The sequence below is a fragment of the Neltuma alba genome, unplaced genomic scaffold, assembly GCF_004799145.2.
Source record: "Neltuma alba isolate B1F8T4 unplaced genomic scaffold, ASM479914v2 tig00011454_pilon, whole genome shotgun sequence".
Classification (NCBI taxonomy): Eukaryota; Viridiplantae; Streptophyta; class Magnoliopsida; order Fabales; family Fabaceae; genus Neltuma; species Neltuma alba.
The window spans coordinates 209,044-232,328 of NW_021636129.1; the positions used below are offsets into that span (position 1 = coordinate 209,044).

General features: G+C 33.6%; 2 protein-coding genes and 1 long non-coding RNA gene across 3 annotated transcripts in view; all 3 read left to right on the forward strand.

Annotated features, from left to right (window-relative positions):
• Positions 1-107: 107 nt before the first annotated feature.
• Positions 108-2,080, forward strand: LOC114713723 (uncharacterized CRM domain-containing protein At3g25440, chloroplastic-like). Its single transcript, XM_028898403.1, has 4 exons — positions 108-334; positions 422-668; positions 1,027-1,428; positions 1,910-2,080. The coding sequence occupies exons 1-4, from the start codon at positions 108-110 to the stop codon at positions 2,078-2,080; spliced, it is 1,047 nt and encodes a 348-aa protein (XP_028754236.1).
• Positions 2,081-6,689: 4,609 nt separating this feature from the next.
• LOC114713724 (uncharacterized) overlaps positions 6,690-23,285 on the forward strand; it is a 57,849-nt gene continuing 41,253 nt past the window's right edge. Inside the window, exons 1-5 of the mRNA XM_028898404.1 lie at positions 6,690-9,758; positions 11,468-11,536; positions 11,810-11,911; positions 12,008-12,082; positions 12,182-12,857. Coding sequence (XP_028754237.1) covers positions 6,690-9,758; positions 11,468-11,536; positions 11,810-11,911; positions 12,008-12,082; positions 12,182-12,857 — 3,991 coding nt within the window. The remainder of the gene's footprint in view (positions 9,759-11,467; positions 11,537-11,809; positions 11,912-12,007; positions 12,083-12,181; positions 12,858-23,285) is intronic.
• LOC114713735 (uncharacterized) lies at positions 16,280-17,355 on the forward strand. The gene is made up of 3 exons (XR_003737379.1): positions 16,280-16,306; positions 16,918-17,019; positions 17,128-17,355. It is a non-coding gene; the product is annotated as an uncharacterized LOC114713735 (long non-coding RNA).

Below are 23,285 nucleotides of genomic sequence, written 5' to 3' on the forward strand. Positions count from 1 at the left end.
TTTATATAATTACAGAATCTCAAGTCAACACAGCTTTTTTTCCTCTTGAGCTGTTAGTTTTAATAGTAAATTACACTAAATTGGAGGAAAAGGTTTCTGCAGTATATATGGAAACATCACAGTTCATGTTGCAAACTTACTCTGGCTCAAGTAGCTCTTCATTTCCTGAGCTCCTGAATCTATTTATTTTCTCTCTCTGCAGAGGTAGCTTGTACTGGTTCTGCTATCTGGTTGAAAATGTTCCTACTGACATATCATCTCCAAGGGCAATCCTGTGTTCCATATCTTCCACTCATGATATGTGTATCCATCCAAGAAACTGCAGTTTGGCAAGGCATCTTTCAAGTTTGGCATCATTACGTTCTTCCTCAGATTTCCTTTTCATTTAAAGATCAAGCATGTCAGCCTAGGTTATTTTTAGGAAATGGCTGCTAGCTAGATACACGAGTAATGCTTCATTTGAGCTGAACACAAACAATGATGTTGCAAGGTTCTCAATAGGCAAGACGCCTGATAATAGTAATTCCACAACAAAGGCCAAGAAGGAGAAAAAAGTTAAAATGTCTAGAAAAACAAAATTGAAAGAGCTCAGATTCTATCGTTTGAAGGCTAAAAAGGAGATGAATTCCCCAATATCGGAAGTGAGGATAAGATATAAGCTTGAGAAGGTTAGATAATTTCACGTCAGGTGTCAACATACTTTTATGATCACTTTAGATCTGCATATTTTCAAGACATTCTCCGGTTTTCAAATGAAAATTCATGTGATACTGCGGTGATTCTTACTTGACCCTACTGCTGCTTAAAATACCCAAAGTAAAGTATCCACTCGTTGTTCCATGGGAATTGGACGTTACAAGCTTTTTATTAATGTGAAAAAAGTCTTTATGAAGTTCTTGTTTTTTGAACTGAGACAGGCATGCTTTGACCATGCAGTTTCTCAATTGCCATATTGATTAGTTTGATAACAGGGCATACATTTAAGAATCTGCAGTGTCTTTTTTAATCATTGGTGTCCTTCTGCAGGCCAAGTGGAAGGAAGCCTGGTTGATTGAGAAGCTGAGGAAATTTGAGGCACCAAAATCCCCAGCAGAAATATATGATCCAGAAATTTTAACAGAGGAAGAGATACATTACCTGAAGCGTACTGGTGAGAAAAAGAAAAATTATGTTCCAGTCGGGAGACGAGGAGTGTTTGGCGGGGTTGTTCTGAACATACATCTTCATTGTAAGAGGCATGAGACCGTTAAGGTTGTCTGCAAGCCTTGCAAGCCAGGACAGGTTCATGAATATGCCGAGGAACTTGCCAGTTTGAGCAAAGGTATTGTGATTGACATCAAGCCCAATAATACCATGATTTTCTACCGTGGAAAGAACTATGTGCAACCAAAAGTAATGTCAACACCAGATACGCCGTCAAAAGAGAAGGTTATTTCAGCTCTGTTATTCATTGGCCCAATTTAATTGTTAATATAGCCTGGTTTTGTATGTTAGACACTATCATTTTCTGCCATTTAGAAGGCACAACTATTTTCCTCTCTTTTCATGGGCTATCTCATGTCGAAATGATCTTCTTCATGATATGTTGTTATAAAATTAAGTGTCTTGTGTACGAGCCATCTTTTTCTGATGTCCTTGTATACTATGGTTTTAAGGAGTGATTTGTCGCTATCTAAATTAATATTCATTAGGGGCATTTCGTTAGGCTTGATTTATCAAATGCTCATCATATTCCAGGCTTGGTGGTTTGATATAATAGATGGCAATATGAAATGGTGCAGAACTGACTCATAGTCTTACACTGGAAAATATTCTTTTTTATGAGTGGCCGGTACTATTGTTTTACCTTTTTTTCTCGAGCTCATAATAACACTTTTTTTTTTAAAATTTCATTAACCTTAATTCCCAGGCCTTGGAGAAATATAGATATGAGCAGTCCCTTGAGCATACAAGCCAGTTCATTGAGAAGTTGGAGAAGGAGCTAGAAGAGTACCATCAACACCTTGAACGATTTAGAAAAGGGAGAGAAAGCACCCGAAGAATAAAGATGCTATGCGTGAGTATCATATTACCTGATTGACAACTTGCATAAATGATGCTTGTTTCGATAGCCCAAAGGGGGCAAAAAAGCTCTTAATGTATGCATTTTTCTCGTTTCTGACTTTCTGAAGATTCGGTCTAGGTGTGTGTAATTGTATTATATGATCAATCTGATGTTGTGAGTCTGCTGAGAAACCTTCTAACCATGCAAGTCGTTCTTTGACGTCATTCTGAGCCAGTATCGTAATTTAACATTAGGTCGCCATTGTTGGTGATCAAGCTGTACAAATGTTTGATATAAAGCCCGCTTGGAATGGCTTATAAATACTTTTCTAATTATGATTTACCGAATACGGGATAAACATGTGGGATGGGTTTTGTCTCGGTTTATATAAACTATACTTTTAAGTTTTTATATTGATACCAAACAGACTAAGACCATTAAACAGAGCCGTGATAATGGAATTCAACAATTACAGTGTGAAGAATAAAACCAAATTTGTTGTCGTTTTTATCCTTCTATATGGCCTCATTGAAGAGGCCAAATATCTATTTTTCAAATTTGTAAACCACAAGTTCACCACTTATTCCGTACTCCCTTTGTTTTTATTTTTTTTTTAAATAAAATTTTTTCACATTGCTCCTGTGAATAAAAATGGTTTCCGGAAAGATCAAATATGCCTTCCTTTAACGTATCAAAAGCCAAGCATCCATTAAACTATATATGAAGTAATACTTTTCTTTCTTAAAGTAAAATTGTGTCCTACAACTATATATGATACCTTGCTTCAGTGTTTTAAAAGTAAAGCCTCCATGAAAATTAAATCATTTAGTGCCTCCGGTCCTTACTACTCGCATCTAAATACCTCTTCAAAACTGAAGAGAGGACGCTAACTCTCTGACTTTGCCTCAAAGCGAAAGATTTTTTTTCAACTTTATCTTTATGTAAGAGCATGGGGAATCACTTTAGTTAGTAAATGGTACTATAATTATGAGAAAGCAGGGTTAAATGCATCAAAGTATTTCTCAACAAATTTAGTAAAATGTTGTCTTAGAAGATAATACCTTCAAAGTTTCAAAAAATGAAGCATCCATTAAACCATTTATGAAGGAATATCTTAAAGAATAATACCTTACTTCAATGTTTCAAAAGTCAAGCCTCTGATGCATAAACCAAGCTATCAGATTCCATTGTTCATTATTACTCCGGTCCATAATATGATAAGTTAGCTTCTCTCACATACCAAAAAATAAAAGTTTAATCATTAAATGGGTTCTAAAAAGATAAATTTTTACTATTTTACCCCTAAAAATAACAAAATGGCCGTTCATATTACACTTTTATTACCTCTCATCTCTCTCCTCTTTCTCTCTTATATTTAATGGGGGTGAAAGTGAAAAAAATCACATTAATTATTTTGACAACATCTTATATTTTGGATCACAATTTTCTTTTAACCAACAGCTTATATTATTGACCCGTGGGGGTATAAAACTGTACATTCTAAACTTGTAAGAGTTTCAGGGTTTGTCAATTCTCACGTTCAATTGTTGCAATTTCTTTGCCAATTCCCACGTTCAATCATTACAGCTTCTCCGTTCTGCAAATCAGTTTCCACACTCCATTTGCGTCCTTCTTTTTGATTTTTCAGTCCATTAAAGGTTGTTCTTCTTCTCCTTCTATATTTTTCCGAAAGCAGAAAAAAAAGCCCTTCTTCTTTTGCAACACTGATTTCCTTGTAGTTGATTTCTTCATTTATTCTCATCTCTGTCATTGTTCTATAGTTGTTTCTTCACCTCATTCCCCAAAAAAAAAAAAAGCCTTCTGTTATCAAATATTCTACCCAAATATTTCAATTTCTGCTTGTATATAATACTTTTCGTGCCCCTTTTTCTGTGTCTTTGAAATCTTCCATTGATTCTTCTCTCCGTTATTCATTGTTGGTTTCGTTATTCTTAAATTAAAAAATAAGAAAAACAAGGGTGAAAAAAAGAGAGAGGCTTTCATATCCGAGGAATTGTTACGGAAAGGCATAGAAGTCTCCGCAGGAGAGGTAATTTTTGTATTCCATGATACTTTTAAAATTTTGTTAGTATGTGTATTTGCATTTGGCCTCTTTGTTGTATATTTTAGTCCATTAAAGTATTTAGATTAATAACAATGTCTTTTCAGCTTATGGAAGATAAGTAGCATTTAAATTTAAGAGAGCATCGAAATTTGTGTGAATTTATATATAGTTTTTATCTTATTTGTACTTTGATATTTTACATTTTTATATTGTTAATCTCTTAAAACTCTCTCCTTTTTATTGATCAGATTTTGGCTGGTAATCTCAAGTCTGAAAATTGAAGATTCTCACTGCCTTAGTGCGTTTGCCTGCATCCAAGTTAGTATTGAAGATTTTCATAGCCTATTCTGTAAATTAAAAAATGACCCTGATGGTCGATCAATTATTAATATATTGCCATTGATATGGTTTGGGATCCTACAGGAAAAAATTCCCAATTTATGTCGCTATGAATTTTAATTGCCTAAGATAAAAATTTGTGGAAATGTAAAGAGAAAAGGGGGAAAATAAAAAGTAAAATAAAATAATTAAAAAAGGTGAGAAAAACATACGTAGGTTTATTGAATTTTGAAAAAAGGTAAATAATAAAAAAAATATTTCACGTGTGAGTTTAATATTAGATTTTTTTAATTATGATTTTTATTAAACATTATTAGACCATTGATAAAAACTAAAGTCATATTTTACATAATGTTCTCTGTAACACATATTTCACATAATGTTCTTCTTTATTTTCTCTTTCCTTCCCTTTTCTTTTTTATCTTGTGTTCTTGGCATCGCTTTATCTTTTCATCTCCGAGTAGTGCTCTCTCTGAATATAGTTTTTTTTTTCCCCAAATGCGATAAAAATTTATATGCCTGAGTGTATATGTTGTTAGATAAAATTGTGTATAACTCTCCATAGGTAACTTTTTAATTAACAGTAATAAATTTTTATTTTTCATCAAACAATACATTTTACATTTAAAATATTTTGGGTTATTCTTAATTAAATGATCATGAGTATACAGAAGGGTGTATTTTTTAGTGTACCATAATTATGCATTATGCACGATTATTTAACACTTAAAGAATTATGTCTTGAATGGTGTTTAGTAAGTGTGGTTGTTAATACTTTGTATTTAACAATATAATTTTCAGTGCGTCAATCATTTATTAAGTTTTAACTCTCTTGACTCTTGAGAGGTTTGGGAGGAAACAAGACTTGTTAGTTCATTATAACTTTACTCTATTAATTAAATAGATAAATAAGCTTTTTCCTTTTGGGTTAAGCTTCATCTAGTATCCGAAAGTATTAAAATATTTTGTGATATATCTGGCACCTTGAGTGTGTCCAGGATATAAAAGTATTTTAAAATATTTTGTGATATATCTGGCACCTTGAGTGTGTCCAGGATATAAAAGTATTTTTTTTCATCTAACAACCTAAAGTATTAAGGCAAAAAAAAATTTCAGGGTGTTGGACGGCTGGACGCCCTTAAAAAATACTTAAGAGTATTAGATGTATCACAAAAATAATTTAAGGTGCTGAATACACCTAAAAAAAAATTTCAGTGTGCTGGATGTATACTAACCTTTTACTTTTTGATATAGTGACTTTTTTTAAAAAAAACAGTTTCATTTGCTTTTTACCTCCTTCCCTGTTGAGTCTGTTGCAGCGCAACAACCAATCCTGTTGCTAATTAAATAAAACATGATTCACGTATCTTTTTTTTTTTAATTCATTCACCCTATTTTGCTTAAAAAAAAATTCATTCACCCTATTCTTATTTTTAGATAAATTTAATATATTTGAACATATAACAAACTCAAAATTTGAATTTCTCATTATAATAGGTGAATACCAAAAATAATATTTAATTTTAATGTGTTCCCACAATCTAAAATTTCTGGGTCCCTTGCTGGCACATGTAATAATAGGCTCATACCCTCTGTTGCATTTTTGCGCAGGAGAGAGAATAGTTTCTTATCTTATTTGTGCTTCCATCTCTTATATATTCATATAGCTAATATCTTAAACTTTCTCATTTTTATTTCGCAGATCTTGGCTCGTTAAATTAAGTGAAGCTGATATTGGCATACTTCCTTTGCTTGCATCCAAGTTAGTATGGATATTCATAATTTTAATTTATCGATCCATAGATAATTTCGTAGCTTACTTTATCTAAAAATTGGAGTGAACCTTTTTTGTTTGATTTTTCTCATGATCATTGTTAGTGCTCATGATCTTGACCTGTGAAGAACTCCAATAATTAGTTACTCATGAAATTTTAATATAACTAAATCATGCTTCATAGATTTAAATCGTGGTAGTTGCCGTGGTTCTTATACATAAATTGCTATTTGATATGTTTTCGGGTCATCATGACCATTAATTGCCATAGATTTGAGGATGAATATGCATCCTTTCTTAGGATATTATATAGATAGATGCACACTTATTTGGGAGAAGAAGAGAAAGATGTCATTCTTTCTATGATCTCTGCCTCCCATTGAATAATATAGTTTTAATTAGTATATTATGATCTTAGATCATATGATCTAGTTGATTTTGTGACTGTAATCCCATATGCATGTTAGATGAATATCTGTACCGGTGTTGCAACAACAATCATCCCAGACTTGCTACGTAAAGCATGGGAGGAACTTCAGTATCAGCGTAAACACAAGAGTTATGTTCAAGACTTCAAAAACAAACAAGAAGAGTTGTTAGCTACAGTGAAAAGTGTAGAGCTAATGATAGACGAAGCCAAGAAAAGAAATGAGACTCAGGTTGAACCTATAGTTGAACACTGGCTTAAAAGTGCCAATGAAGTTTTACACCAAGACACTAAACCAGCCAAATGCTTTGGCTTGTGTACAAATTGCTGCTCGCAAATTGCACAAGCCAAGGAGTTGGAAAAATTGACGAAAGAGCGGATCTCGAAAATGATCGCTAAAGTTGAACAATTTCCTAAAGAAGTAGCGTATGCTGCTGGAGTGCCAAGCATGGAATTCTATTCACAAGAGTTCATGTCCTTTGAGAGTAGAAAGGCAAAGTTTGAGAAATTGAGGAAGGAATTAGAAGATGAAAATAACAAGATAATAGGGTTGCATGGGATGGCAGGAACGGGGAAATCCACAATGGCAATAGAAGTTGGGAAGCAAATTGAAAAGTCAAATTCCTTTGATAGAGTCATGTTCGTCAGTGTGTCCACCCCTGTGGATGAGAAAATGATTCGGGATGACATTGCAAAGCAATTGGAATTGCAATTAGAGGAAGAGAAGCTATTGACCCACGCGGAACAAATATGGATCAAGATTGCTTACAAGGGAAGGGTACTCATTATCCTTGATGATGTCTGGGAAAAGCTTGATCTTAAGAATTTGGGGATTCAGCCAGGCTTCCATAGAAAGGGTCGTTGCACTGTTTTGCTAACCACACATTATGTGAATGTTTGTACCCTAATGGAATGCCAAAAGAAGATTAAGCTAGAGGACTTAGATGCAAATGAGGCATTGAATCTTTTCCTTTTTCATGTTGGTCAAGATTGCCCTGATGATTTGAAGAAGGTGGCAGTGGATATTGTGAATGAGTGTGGAAGATTACCAGTTATGGTTGTAGCAATGGCAAAATCCTTAAAAGACTGGCCTCCAAAAGATTGGCAACGTGCTTTGATAGCATTGAGAAGTGCTAATGAACCCTCAAGTCATGGGATTGTTGATGACAATATGAGAAAGTTTTATAATTCTTTGAAGTTAAGCTATACTTATCTGAAAGATAAACAAGCCCAAGTTCTCTTCCTACTGTGCTCTATATTCCCAAAAGCTTATGAAATACCAATAGAGCTTTTAAGTAGGATTGCTATAGGATTAGGGCTATTTGGAGAAGCTGACAAATATGATGCAACAAGAAGTCAAGTATATGTGAAGAAAAACAAGCTCATAAATTCTTCTTTATTGTTGAGGGTTGGTGAAGAATGTGTAAAGATGAATGATTTGATTCGCAAAGTGGCTATGAAGATAGCAAATGAAGAGATTCAAGTGATCATGGATTCTAAGACAAATTTGAAGGAGAATATCAAATATTCATCTTGGGTCACAAACGCCTTTCCCAGTTGTTTTGATGATAGCAAACTCGAGGTTCTCTTAGTATGGATAAATACAAATGGTTCTTTGGAAATTTCAAATTCAGTCTTTGGAGCAATGAAGTGTCTTAGAGTTTTGCTTTTGCATTCAAAAATTGAGTTTGGTAGAACTTCTGCTCTATTGCTACCAAAATCAATTCAGTCACTAAAACATATTCGAACACTATCTCTTATAAATTGGGAGTTGGGTGACATATCTGTGTTGATGAGGAACTTAAGAAAGCTAGAGTCTCTAGAATTAAGTAATTGTTCAATTATTGAATTGCCAAAAGAAATTGGTGAGCTAGATAAGTTGAGATTTCTAAGCTTGATACGTTGTTCAGTTAGAAACAGCAATCCATTTGAAGTGATTCCAAGATGCTTGCAATTGGAAGAATTGTATTATGTTTCAAATGATGATCAGATGCCTCAGAGCAGAAAGGTTCCTCAAATTACAACCTGTCCTAATTCTCAAATATACCATATAGATGGCAGCGACTTCTCTGCCTTTGATTCTTCTCAGCTGGATGCTTCAATAAAAAAATGTTTCAAGCCCGCCAAGTTACAAAGAATTTTCTCCAATGAAGTTATTAAATCTTTGGCGGCAAGAGCAGAGATTTTAGAGCTAGAAGGAGATAATGAAGCAGGCTGGAGCAATCTTATTCCTGACATTGTTTCAATTGAAGATGATGGAGCCGCGAAAGACTTAATCAAGCTTTCTTTGAAGGAATGGTCTAAGATGAAGTGTTTGATCTATACAGACAATCCTCAACATAAATATGGAGTGACTATCTTCTCCAAGTTAATTGAACTACAACTTGATGGAGTGGCTGTGACAGAAATATGTTGTGGTCAGTATCCTGACAGTTTTCTCAAGCAGCTAGAGAAGCTGGAGTTAATTAGATGTCAAAAGTTGGAAAGCACATTATTTAAAGGGAAGCTAGAGCTGGGTAACCTTAAGTTCATAAAAATAAAGCGTTGTTCAATGACTTGTCTTTTTCATCCGTCCACTGCTCAAAGTCTAGAGAACCTAGAGACGTTGAAGATAGCTAGATGTTCTAAGCTGAAATACATAATAAGTGATGAGGGATCGTCAACAGCAAAAAAAGTGGATGATAAAGATCCTACTCCAATAAGGAGTCATGACTCAATGTTCCCAAAATTGAAACAACTCAATGTTGTTGTGTGTGACGAATTGGAATTCATTTTGCCGACTTGTTTTTACGAAGAGCTTCCTCTATTGGAAGGTGTGGAGATTTTTCGTTGTGAGAAGCTAAAATACATGTTTGGGCAATATTCAAAAGAGGGAGGGTTGCATCAAATGCAAAAAGAAAACGCACTCCCTAGTTTGAAAGTAATGTCTATTGAATGTGTTCCATCATTTGTCAGCATATATGAAGAATGTTATCTCCCAGAAAAATCCGTAGCAAATACAAGTGAGGAGTCAAAGGACTGCAAAGACAAGAGTCCAAGTAGCAATGTTTCTTGGGGTCCTTTATGTTGTTTTCTGCCAAAATCAGAAACTGCAAATACTACTTCACGGGTACATATATATGTTCCTCTCTTGCAGTTTTTATTGATGCTACATATGCTTCTTTGCGTTGAGAATTAATTGAGTAGTGTTCATTTGAGAAAAGGAATTATTAGAATAAGTAGTCACCCATTATACTTTCAAAAATTGTGTTGATCAAATTGGTTATAATGTTTAGCCTAAAATATTTTTAAAAAGCCCTAACATTTGAGTCATTTACAGATAGCCTCTATATAGCATTTTCAATATTTAAAATTAACCTCCCTAAATTCTTATCTTTTCACATGATTTAAAATAAAAATTAGGAAAATTCATCCATTGAAAATTTCACTGGTGCTTTGTACGTACAAATTTTACAGAGTACTGGTACTTTTATATATAAAAATTTATCAAATGCTTCTCGCTGATGAAATGAGGGGTCATTGTCTTCTTTCAAGAAATCCCATTTTATACTTTAGACTAAATATATAGAGTTCTCTTTCAAAAAAATCCTAGTCAACAATATCACTAAAATTTCTAGGTGTTGAAAAAGAGCCACTTTCGGCGCACCACCAGTAAAACCCACTTAAATTTATTTCTATATATTCATATAATTTTATATGAAAATATAGAAATAAATTCAAACTATTAAAATTTGATTTGAACATACTGTTAAAATTTGATATGAAAAGTTAACAACTTAAGTGAAAAAAATAAAATATTTTAATAACAGTTTACAATTATGAACTACATATTTTCATATACAATTATAATAATATTTTTATAAAACATTAAATCAAATGGTTAAAATCATAATCAACGGCGATGAGAATGGAAAAAGAGGAAAATAGAGTAAGGGTAAAAGAGAGAAGCCAATTTCGTGATTTTTGTGCCACAAGTTTTGGTTTTGTTAACTGTCAAATAGATCTATAATATAAAGAGGGTTTTCTTGATTTTTTTTTTTTCATGAGGACAGAATATTTTTGCAGGTTTAGTCCCATTTGTTGTGGGTATTACATCCCTTTTTTTCCTTTTACTGTTGAAACTTGGACCACTAAGAGATATTGTAATTAAGATTTATTTTTATTGGGATCAACTGAAGAAGAAGAAGGAGGGTGTTTGTGTGAAAATGGCATGAACCAGAATCAGAAAAAGCTTATATCTTCCAAATATGTTTTGTAGAATAAATATATATTGCTGTGGTATTTGTCTCTGTTAGTTTAATCATACTTCAATTTATACAACTTTATTCTATAACCTCATGGTTCCTATCTATTAAAGGGATAATTTATTTTGTTTGCGAAGAAAAATTTCTCCACATATGTGCTACAGGGTACAGGGCATCCATAAATTATTTTTCTCAAATTACATTAACACTGAAATTTTTAACAATTAACCATTTTTAAATCTTGCTTCATTGTTTATTAATTAATTGATTGAGAAGAATTTAGAAGGTTGGAAATTGTTGGCAAAAAAAGGAGGTTGGAAATTTAAATTCTTAATAATTTTGTAATATAGTAGCCGAGATGGAGTAAAGATTAAGTTAGATGAGATGTGGAAAAAAAGTCTTTGATTATACTTATTTATTTTGAAAAATTGAAATAAAATGTCTATCTGCTCCTGCTTTCACGTCTGCTCTGTTATGGTGCTACGACTCTAAGGAGACAAACAAAAAAGCTGCAATTTAATATACACATTTGTAATTTGTTAAAGATGAATTGATATATTTGTTTGGAATGCAGAATAAATATGTTGGCAACAGAGCTCATGGAATTTTTACACCACCGTTATACCGATGCTATGTGAGAGAGGTAAATATTGGACGCATTTCAAACTTAAGGTCACTATTTTCTGTATCCGTTGCCTCATCAATGTCACTGCTAGAAAAATTGGAAGTCGTCCTCTGTGATGAGCTAGAGCATATAGTAATGGAGGAGGTAGATGGTCATCGTCATCAGATGAAAGGCCGCTTTTTCTTTCCCAACTTACGCACCATTGAAATAATCGGATGTCACAAATTAGAATATGTATTTCCTGCTTCTTGTTCTAAAAACCTTAAGCTCTTGGAATCTGTGCATATCCAGGGGGCTAGAGAGTTGAAATATGTATTTGGAAAATCTTGTGGTGATGATAAGTTACTTCAACAAAAGCAGAATACTAAGATTCATCTACCAGCTCTCAACAGAGTAAGCCTTGGCGGAGTGCTAAATATGGTTATGTGTCCTAAAAACTATTATGTCGAAGCATCATCTCTAGAAGGCATCACTTTGTATAAATGTCAGGAACTTCCTATAAGCTCTTTTATAGATGTATCAGTGGAGAGGCATGAAGGACAAGGACAACTGTCAAGAAAAAAGGTAATTGATTATTTTCCAGCAGTCAGTTTATGATTATTGTTGATTTGTTGCTTTGTTCTTTGATAATAACATACACATACATAATATGATATGATACAGCTAATTGGGATGCGCTTGTGCAATTTGAAACATCTTTCTTTGGCATCCTTCAACGTGGAAACAATTTATGATCTTGAAATACTTCAAATTGCAAGTCCTGTGAATTCAAGCTTGAAAACCCTGATTTTGCGAAGACTGGATAAGCTAAGAAACATATGTGTGGGACAAAAAAATCATCTTAGCTTTCAATATCTTTCCAAGCTTGATATCTATAGGTGCGATCAGCTGAAATTCGTTTTGCCTACATCTATCTCGAGAGGCCTAACATGTTTGAGACACCTAGAAGTGTCAGATTGTGGAGAGCTAGAGCGCATCATTGAGGATGATGATGATGAAGAATGTTCTTTCCCAAATCTCCATAGGATTATTGTGGAAGACTGCGAGAGGCTGAAATGCCTACTCTCTATCTCCACACGTGGCAGCTTTCCACAGCTCTCGTGGTTGTCTATATCAGATGCCCCAGAGATGGAGCAAGTATTTGGAGGGAAGCAGGGCGCAACACGAGAGTTGCACATCAAGCATGTGTTCCCAAAGCTATTTGTGATAATCCTTGAAGATCTACCAAAACTTCATACTATCTGCCCTGCAATTGATTTCCAGACCGTGATATGCCGTCGAGTAGAAGAGTGTCCCAAGCTCTCTTTAACTTCAACTGATAATGTTGACTTCATTGGTGGTAAGTAACTAAAAGATTATTTAATTATATATTTACGATTGCTATATAATTGCTATGACTTTTCTCATTATAATATATATTTGGAATTATTTTTTGGTTAGGCTATGTGCAGTGGTTAAACAAATCTGAGAGTACGCAGGGCAACATGGATGACGATGATCTTAATGAACAGCTTCTTAATGTGAGTACCAAAATAAAATGGGCCAATCTAAGGAAAGAGAAAGCAGGGGGAGACAGGACAACAAACGATGCATATACCAAACTTAAATAAACTTAATGGGCCTCTTCTTCTTGAACCAATGGCCTATCATTACACCATTTTTATTTTTAGTTTCAATGTTTTATTATCTTTTCAAATTCACCGTGCATTGTCTGGGACAAATCGTTTTTATATTTTTTTTTAATCAGTTCTATAAAAAAAAATTGAATAAACAACTTGTCATTTCATTCAACCCATGGAATGGTGATAGAAATAAACCATATTGTAGCTTGGAAAAAAATTGCTTATAAGTCTCATCAAGAAAATTAAATATACAAATGTCTCTAAAAATTTATATTTTACAGATCAAACTTGTGTATTCACAAATTAAATTTAATCATTTATGTTTACAGATCAAAGCTTTATTTTTACGAGTTGAATTGCATCATTTTTAAGTCAAATTGGGAAAAAAAATTATAGCCCCTATATCTCTGTGATTAATTTAATTAATTGAAAGACTAGGTTTATTTTGTTAATAGAAATATTTAGAAAAAGAGTAAAGATGCAATTTTGCCCTTAAATTTATTTCTCAAGTACAGCAAGGACTCTGTTTTTTTTTTTAAAGTGCTAAACAAAATATTATTGATAAAATTACACCTAAGATGGGGCAAATTTCAATCTTTTTACCCTTTTAAAAAATGGCTCATCTCTTATACTATCTAACCATGTTCACGGATATGTTCCAGAGGTTAAAAGAAGTAGCAGAGAAGGTTACAAAGAGAGACCGACCAGCAGCAGAACAAAACAATGGTTCATCGAATGTATGTATACTATACTTTTACCTTTCTTATTGCTTATAAATTTTTGGTGCAATTTTAACAAATTAAATCCAGAAGTTTTTAATTTCTATGTGGTCTCCTGTGTTACAGATTAAGGAAATGACAGAGGCAAGTGTTGAGGACGGTCTAAAACCAGAGGAGGCTGCACCGTTTGCTGCCCCTTCACAAATTGAATCTCCACGAGTAAGATTATCACAGTTTCAAAATATAAAACCATTTGATTTTTCCTCCAACACAGCATCTTTTCAATGAAGTTTATACTTTATTGCCTTATTTTGAGTGACTAATGTCAGACTTTAAAACTAATTGAAAACACACATTATAAATTCATCATACTTCACACTGTCCTAAAATAACATAGTCTTACATAAACAACAAACTGTTCCACTCTTTAGTAACAAATTGTAAGTTCAGGGAGTACCAAAGCAACAATAAATGAAATTGTTCAACAAGTTCTTATTTCTGATATACCAGCGAAAACAACACCATCATCTAATTAAACACCTTCAGTTGGTTATGTATTGTGAAATTTAGTTAGCTAGACAAGAATATCACATATGGCATCAGAACTCACCGCAAGCTAAATTGCTTATTTGTACTATGCAACAAATTATAAAGGAAACATGGAAGTCAACCTCTCAAGAACGTTTCAAATCAGATGAAGTTCTCGGAGCAAATCAAATCATGAGTCCAGAATCAAGCAAGCCAGCCCCAACGGCATTTATTGTTCCTCCAGAAAAAGAGCATCCACATGTAAGAATATTGTCCTTCTTGATATAAGATGAATTATTATGGTAACTGATGCAATTTTATGGTGCTTTCTCCATATTTATGTTCATTTAGGATAATAAGAATCGCATTTTGGATGAGGGCAAGGGAATCACACTTAATGCACTACAAAAAACAGAACGTAACATATATCTTAGTGATTCACAAAAGGTTAATTAACAATCTACAAAAGACCATATGTATTTCTTATAATGTTTTATTTTTACACAAACAAGAAACTGATGGCATGCAATGCGGAGCAGAATATTGAAGCAAGTGTCAAAGAAACAGCAAATAAAACTGAAACAAGCTCTCCATTGGTAAAGAATTACTATTCCCATTTACTCCTGTTTGATTTTTGCACTATTTTACTATTTGAGACAGCATTTAAATTTCCTAAAAAATTATTCAATAAAAAGCTTGTTATGGAAGTTGGATTGTCATGTACGTATTCTGTTTTATATATTATCATTGTGTTTATTTCACATCGTTGATGGTGATTATTGTTTCTCCTACTCATTCTCACAAGACAAACTACTTTAAATAAATAAATCATTTTATTTATCTTTTATATCGTAATAATAGTTTAAATTAAATCTATCGACAGTCAATAAGTTTTCCCAATTGTAATGTATATATTTTTTTTTTAGTTAAATATATTTTTCTCACATTTTTATTTTCATTTAAATTAATTTTATTCAAAATTAAAATTATATGGCCCTCCTGAAACACATAATAAATATCATTTTCAAGCTAACACTCTGGATGGTTTTTTCCCCCACTACTCGTGGAAGATTAATGCACGAGTTTTTTAAAAACCACTCGAGGATTCAAATTAACTTGATTTAGAATAGCAATAAAATGTTTTAAATTTTTTTAGAAAATATTAAAGTTATTATTGATATATCAATAACTTCACTTGACCAACCATTACGTCAAAATTTGTGTTTATTTTTCTTTATTTTATTAAGTTTTGAAATACTACTTATTTTCTTATTTTTGGTCAGCCACAAGGAGTAGTGGCTTTTCAGCTACTTGTTTAGCTGAAAAGAGTCCTCTTACTTTATAGCGATGCTAATGGAAATTAATTTTTATTTTCTATTTTGATGAAAACATTTATTTAAAATTTTGGTATTCAATTAGTCAATTATACATATATTACTTATATTTAGTATGCATTGCATATCAGAAGCACACTAAACCCTGATTCAGATATGCAAAAGACATCAACAAACTTATTGCCTTCTTGATTGCTTCCAAACTTCGGTACATCATTAAATTAAGTCCAGAACTTTTTAAGTTCTTTGCGGTCTCCTATAATGTTACAGATTAAGGAAATAGCAGAGGCAAGTGATGAAGACAGTCCAAAGCCACAGGAGGCTACAGAAAGTGATTCAGAACAAACCAACAGACCTGCAACATTTGCTGCTCCTTCACAAATTGAATCTCCACAAGTAAGATTATCATATTTTACAATACAAAACGAATGAATCAAATATATGCAGATTTTTCAATATTCATTGATATATACATATATATATATGTACATATTTTTCATGTAGAGTGAAAGAGGACTACATTTGCACTCGAAAGATCCCCAATCAGAACCATCTGAACTTTCCTCCAATATAGCATCTTCTGAAGTAAGTCTACACTTCATTGCATTATTTTGAGTGATTAATATTAGACGTTAACAGCTTGAAAACACATGCATTATAAGTTCCTCATACTGTAAAATTTCCTAAAATTAATAGACTTGCCCAAACATCAAATAGTACTTCTTTCCATTACCATATTGTAAGTTCATGGACTACCACAGCAGCAGCAAATAAAATTGTTAAACAAGATCCTATTTCTGATATACCAGTGACAGCAACACCATTGTCTAATTCAAATATTTTAAGAGAAAATCCCCAAAAAAAAAAAAAAAAAAAACCTTCGCTTGGTCATGTATTGTAAAATTTAATTAGCTAGTAAAGAATACTGTTGATGAAGAGATGGCGTAGAACTCACAGCAAGCTAAATTCCTTCTTTAACTTGTGCTATGCAACAAATTAAAAAGGAGACATTGAAATCAACCTATCAAGAAGGCTCTAAATTAGATGAAGCTCTCGGAACAAATCAAATCAGGATTCTAGAATCTAGCTAGCAAGCCATCACCAACAACATTTGTTGTTTCTTCTTGATATAAGATGAATTATTATGGTAAATGATATAATCTTTTGATGCTTTTTGCATATTTATGTTCATTTAGGAGAACATGGATCGCATTGAGGGTGAGGGCAAGAAAATCACACTTGATCAACAAGCACTACAAAAAACAGACGCTGATATGCATCTTGATGATTCACAAAAGGTTAATTAACAATCTACAAAAGAATATATATGTGTGTGTGTGTGTGTGTGTATTATATTGCTTTACTATCACAAAGACAAGAAACTAATGTCATTCGGTGCTGCGCAGAATGCTGAAGCAAGTGTTGCAGAAACATCAGATAAAGTGGCAGTGTCAATTCCATCAACCGCTACTACTGAAACGAGCTCTCCATTGGTAAATAACTACTCTTTTCATTTACCCTCGTGTGATTGTTGCACTATTGATACTCTACTATTTTTGGTTGAAATTAATTTTTCTATTTTTCTGGTTTTAGATCCCTTCAATTTCTACTCCCATGAAGCCTCAAATAGCAACTTCAAGTACTGAAACAAAAGCAGAGAGCCCACAGTTGGACCATGTAGATATTTCCATCACTGAATCTGCACAAGTATGCTTATAGTTTATTCCACTGCTTTTTGGGTATAATGTTTTTCCTTTAAAACAATTAATAATAAATATAGTGTTGATTACCATTTATAACTCAGCTTTTAGGATTCAACGTGTTTAGGGGAAAAAAATGATATTTTGTTACTGGATTCTATTAGTAAGAATAATATTTGTCCTTTATTATCTACTTCAGGATGAAAATAAGGTCATTTCGTTCAACCCATGGAATGGTGATCGAAATAAACCATATTTTAGCTTGGAAAAAAATTTATAAGTCTCATCAAGAAAATTAAATATAAAAATGTCTCTAAAAATTTATATTTTACAGATCAAACTTGTATGTTCACAAATTAAATTTAATCATTTATGTTTACAGATCAAACTTTTATTTTTACAAGTTGAATTGCATCATTTCTAAGTCAAATTGGGAAAAATATTTTAACATCTGTATCTCTGTGATTAATTTAATTAATTGAAAGCCTAAGGTTATTTTGTTAAAGATGCAATTTTGCCCTTAAATTTATTTCTTAAGTACGCCAAGCACTCTGTTTTTTTTTTTTAAGTGCTAAACAAATGATTATTGATAAAATTACACCTAAGATGGGGGTAAATTTCAATCTTTTTTACCCTTTCAAAAATGGCTCATCTCATATACTATCTATGTTCACCGATATGTTCCAGAGGGCAAGAGAAGTAGCGGAGAAGGTTATAAAGGGAGATCGACCAGCAGCACAACAAAACAATGGTTCATCAAATGTATTTATACTATAGCTTCCTATAATCTACCACACCTAAGAAGCCAGCAAATATATTTCTCTCTTACTTATTGCCTTTCTTATTGCTTATAAATTTTTGGTGCAATATTAATTCATAACTTTTTAATTCCCTTGTGGTCTCCTATATGTTGCAGATTAAGGAAATAACAGAGGCAAGTGTTGAAGACGGTCCAAAAGCAGAGGACGCTGCAGAAGCTGATGAAGGGAAGGATTCAGAACAAACCAGCAACAACCCTGCTCCTTCACAAGTAACATTATCATATTTTTAAAATACGATACCATTTGATTTTTCCTCCAACACCGCATGTTCTCAACTAAGTTTATGCTTTATTATATTACCTTATTTTCAGTGACCAATGTTATAAAACACACATATTATAAATTCATCATCCTTCATACTTTTCTAAAATAAAATAGTTTTACATAAACATCAAACAGTTCCACATTTTATTAACATATTGTAAGTTCAGATAAACCAAAGCAGTGAAAAATGAAATTGTTAAACAAGTTCTTCTTTCTGATATAGCAGCAAAAACATCACCATCCTCTAATTCAGATATCTTAAGAGAAAATGCCCACCAACACCTTCACTTGTTTTTATATGTTGCAAAATTTAGTTAGCTAGTAAAGAATATTGTTGATGAAGAGATGGCGGTAGAACTCACAGCAAGCTAAATTACTTCTTTAATTTGTGCCATGCAACAAATTATGAAGGAAACATTGAAGTCAAGCTCTCAAGAAGGTTCTAATTTAGATGAAGCTCTCGGAACCAATAAAATCATGAGTCCAGAATCAAGCAAGTCATCACAGACAGCATTTGTTGTTCCTTCAGAAAATGAGCATCATCGTGTAAGATTATAGTCCTTCCTGATATATAGGATGAGTTTATTGTAAATAATATAATCTTATGGTGCTTTTTGCGTATTTATGTTGATATAGGATAATAATAAGGATCGCATTGATGGCAAGGGCAAGAGAATCACACTTGATCAACAAGCACTATCAAAAACACAATCTGATATGCATCTTGACGATTCACAAAAGGTTAATTAACAATCTAAAATAATTACGCTTTTCATTTACCCTTGTTTGATTGTCACAAAAACAAGAAACTGATGTCATTCAATGCTGTGCAGAATAGTGAAGCAAGTGCTGGTGAAACATCAAATATAATTGCAACGTCAATTCCATCAACTACTACTGAAACAAGTCCTCCATTGGTAAATAACTACTCTTTTCATTTACCCTTGTTTGATTGGGGGACTATTGGTACTTTACTATCGTTGGGTGAAATTAATTTTTCTATTTTTTTGGTTTTAGATCCCTTCAATCTCTACTCCCATGAAGCCTCAAATAGCATCTTTAGCGACTGAAACAAAAGCAGAGAGCTCATAATCAGACCATCTAGATGTTTACATTACTGAATCTGCACAATTTTTTTTTGATAATTTAATGCACTATTTTTTTGGGTATAATGTTCTTCCTTTAAAATAAGTAATAATAAATGTTGTGTTGATTAGCATTTATAGCTCCACATTTATTCATTAGAGTCCTATATATTTCGGGAAAAAATATCATATTTTTTTATTGGATTCAATTACTAAGAATAATGTTTGTTTACTCTTTTTTACTTCAGGATGAAATTAAGGCCACTCAAACAAAGACTTGCATGCCTTGTGTGCCTAAACAACTTGAGGATGATGAACTAATGAGATTATTCCAAACAATGGAGGAAGGTGCTGCTCATGAAGATGATATCACTAAGGCTCTTGCTGATTTGGAAGTCTCATTGAAGATGGATTTAAATGAAATAGCTAGATCTGAAGAAAGAAGACTTTGCCTTCAAAATGCTCTTCACATCTTGTCCTCACATAGTTCTGATGATGGACTCAAAGCTACAATACACTCTTTACAACAAGAAATGCAAACTATTCTATCTTCCTTCAAGCAAGCCTGTTCTGCCATTGACGCAATGACCAAGCTTGAACAAAAAGAGAAGCTGATGATTGAACAACGTTCACAACGAAAAGAAGCAGCAATAAGTCTTTTATCTGAAATTCACAAGACTCAAAATTCTATGGTTGAGGCTCAAACAAGGGAAGAAGTGTTGAAGGAGCAAATCTCTAAGTTACAAGATGAACTGTGTAACAAAGAAAAAGTAATCAAAGAGTGTGAGGTCAAACTTTTGTCTCTTCAAGAGCAAAAAAAGACGTGTGTTTCAGACACCATGGGATTCAAAAAAGATTTAGAAGCAGTGAAGAAAGAAAAGTCTCACATGGTGATTGACCAAATAAAAGCAAGGCATCAACTAGAGAACGTGAATTCCAAATGGTCTTCTTGTCTAGCCAATTTGAAGAAAACCTCATTACAGTTGGGAATTCATCTTAAGCAGAAGCTTTGAATGTTGAAGACTGTTTCTATTTTGGACTGTACTACTAACTGGATACACTGCCTTGTGAATATGAATGATGGTACTTTTGCTTATGCGTCATGTGTTTATGGTTTCCCTAACTTTGTTAATCGTCATTTATTACGGGACTGGATTTTAACTACTGAATCTGAGATTAATGGGCCCTGGATATTAGTGGGAGATTTTAACCAAGTGCTTTATGGTGAGGATAAGTTGAGCACTTCTTGAGCTAATCAATTTCGTCAATTGATATTTGATGCTCAGCTTGTGGAATTGCCATTGAAAGGTCCAAAATTTACTCGGTGTCACAATAGGAAAGGAGAGTCAGTTGTTTGGGAGAAGTTGGATAGTGCGTTTTGTAATGTGCTCTGGTTTCAAAATTACTCTAAAACTCTGGTTCATGCGCCTTTGTTGATTGACACTGATCCTGGCAATGTTTGGTCCCCACGTCCTTTTCGTTTTGAGAACTTTTGGCCTAATTTTTCTTATTGTTCGACTTTGGTCAAGAATTCTTGGAATAACATTTTTGCAGCTCATGAGGGGTTTCAATTAATCTATTGTTTGGAACAGTTGAAAGAAAATTTACTTCATTGGAATAAAACTACAGTGGATAAGATAAATCAAAAAATCCAGTCTCTCGAACAAATGATCGGCAACTTATAATCTAACTTGGAATTAAAGGGAGCCAGTAACTGGATTTTACGTTTGAGATCAGAACTTGACTTTTGGTTGGAGTGTGAAGAGATATTGTGGGCACAAAAAGTGAGACCAAATTGTTTGGTCTATGAGAATAAAAATACTGCCCATTTTCATAATTTGGTTCGTAAATGTAGATTGGCCTCAACAAAGAGGAGATTTGGATTTCGAATGCCAAGGGTCTGAGAAATTTAACTCTGGATTATTTCAAGAATATTTTTAATCAATATGATAACGTGACCTTTCATCAAATCCTTGCTGAACTTGAACATATTGAATGCCCAAGCTCTCAGATGCACACAAGCAAGTTTTTATTGAATGATCTTATGGATGAGGATATTATGTTAATGTGAATCTTGATGGAGCACCAGGTTTTGAGGTGAGATTTTTCAGTGCTTTTGGAAGGATTTCCAGGGAGATGTTAGGAATTTGGTGCGTTCGTTCTTCCTCCAAAGATATTTTCCACAAGTTTTGGGGACAACATTTATCTCTGTAATTCCAAAAAGGGATTCCTTCCAATCCCTTGATAACTTTAGGCCCATTAGCCTATGTATTGTGGCACATAATATAATTGCAAAAGTTTTATGCAATTGATTGCAAAGACTTTTGCATGATCTGATAAGTCTTTTTCAAAACGCATTTATTAAAGGGTGGCTAATTAATGATAATATCTTAGTAGCCTCTAAAACTTTGCGTAAGATTGAATCCTTGAGGAAGGAAAAGGAACGATTTTTTATAGGCCACGATGGTTAAAATGGGATTTCCAGAAAAGTGGATTCAGTTGCTGATGTTTTGTGTCTCTTCAGTTCCGTATCAAGTTATCTTGCATGGTGCTCTAACTGATGGATTTAGGCCTTCCTGAGGTATTCGCCAGGGTAACCCTGCTGATTCTGGTTCGTTAAGTATTGTTTTGGATACCTTGGACAAGTATGGTTGGCTAGCATGACAACAAATTAATAAGAATAAATCTTGCTCGGTGTTTAGTCCGAATGTCCCTTATGCTCAGAAAATTGCTCTCTCTCAGCAACTGGGTATAAAATTCTCTTCTACTATTAGTGAGCATGTGGGGGTTCTTATTCTGCAATTGTTGGGTTCTTGAATATTCCTTTGTTGCAGGCTTTGTATGCTCCCCAAGTGGTGAATGAAATAATAGATGCGCCGATATCTATTTTTTCAACGTGAAGATTCATCTCTATGGGAAAGGAATAAAGAAGGTTGTTATGAGGTAGCTGATGGATATAGGCTGAGTTTCTGGGGAAATGCGGGTTCCAATTTGGAAGTGGCAGAAATAATGGCTAACATCTCAAAACTTCCTCTGCTCCCAAGAGTAGAATTGTTTTGCTGGAAATTGAGTGTTGGAGCTATTGCTGTTGGTACTGAGTTGAAATCACATCATATGGCAGTTGATACTGTTTGTTTGTACTGTCGCCAGGAAGAATCAATTTCGCATCTTTTCCTTCACTGTCCTTGCGCTAGATCGATTTGGTTTGGTTCTGTTTTAAATATCAGGACAGGGAAGTATCATGATGGGTCCTTTGTTGAGTGGTTTCGACAGTTTTTGTCATCAACGCAAAAATCAGTCCAGTTAACAGGCTGCTTGATTCTTGATGCCATATGGTTTTTTCGGAACCAAAAATTGCATGAGGGGGTTTTTAATTCTCAACAGGAGGTCTGGCACTATGTGGAATGGTTGAAGAAGCAAACCATGCAAGTAGAAGCAACTCACTTGGGACAGGGTCAAGAAGGAGGGGGAGCTAGCAAAGATTGGAGTTTGTCATCTAATCTCTCAGGATGATTTATAAGTGTGGTTTTTCAAAGAACTAAAGTGGTTGGCATGTTAAATGAATATGGATGGAATTTTGATCTCAGGCAAGGTTTCCAGGGTAGGTACGCAAAGGGACATGACGATGGGGGCACTTTCGCAGGTTCGGAATGGATTGCAATTTATTCTAAATCAGAGCGTCATTGTTCAGCCT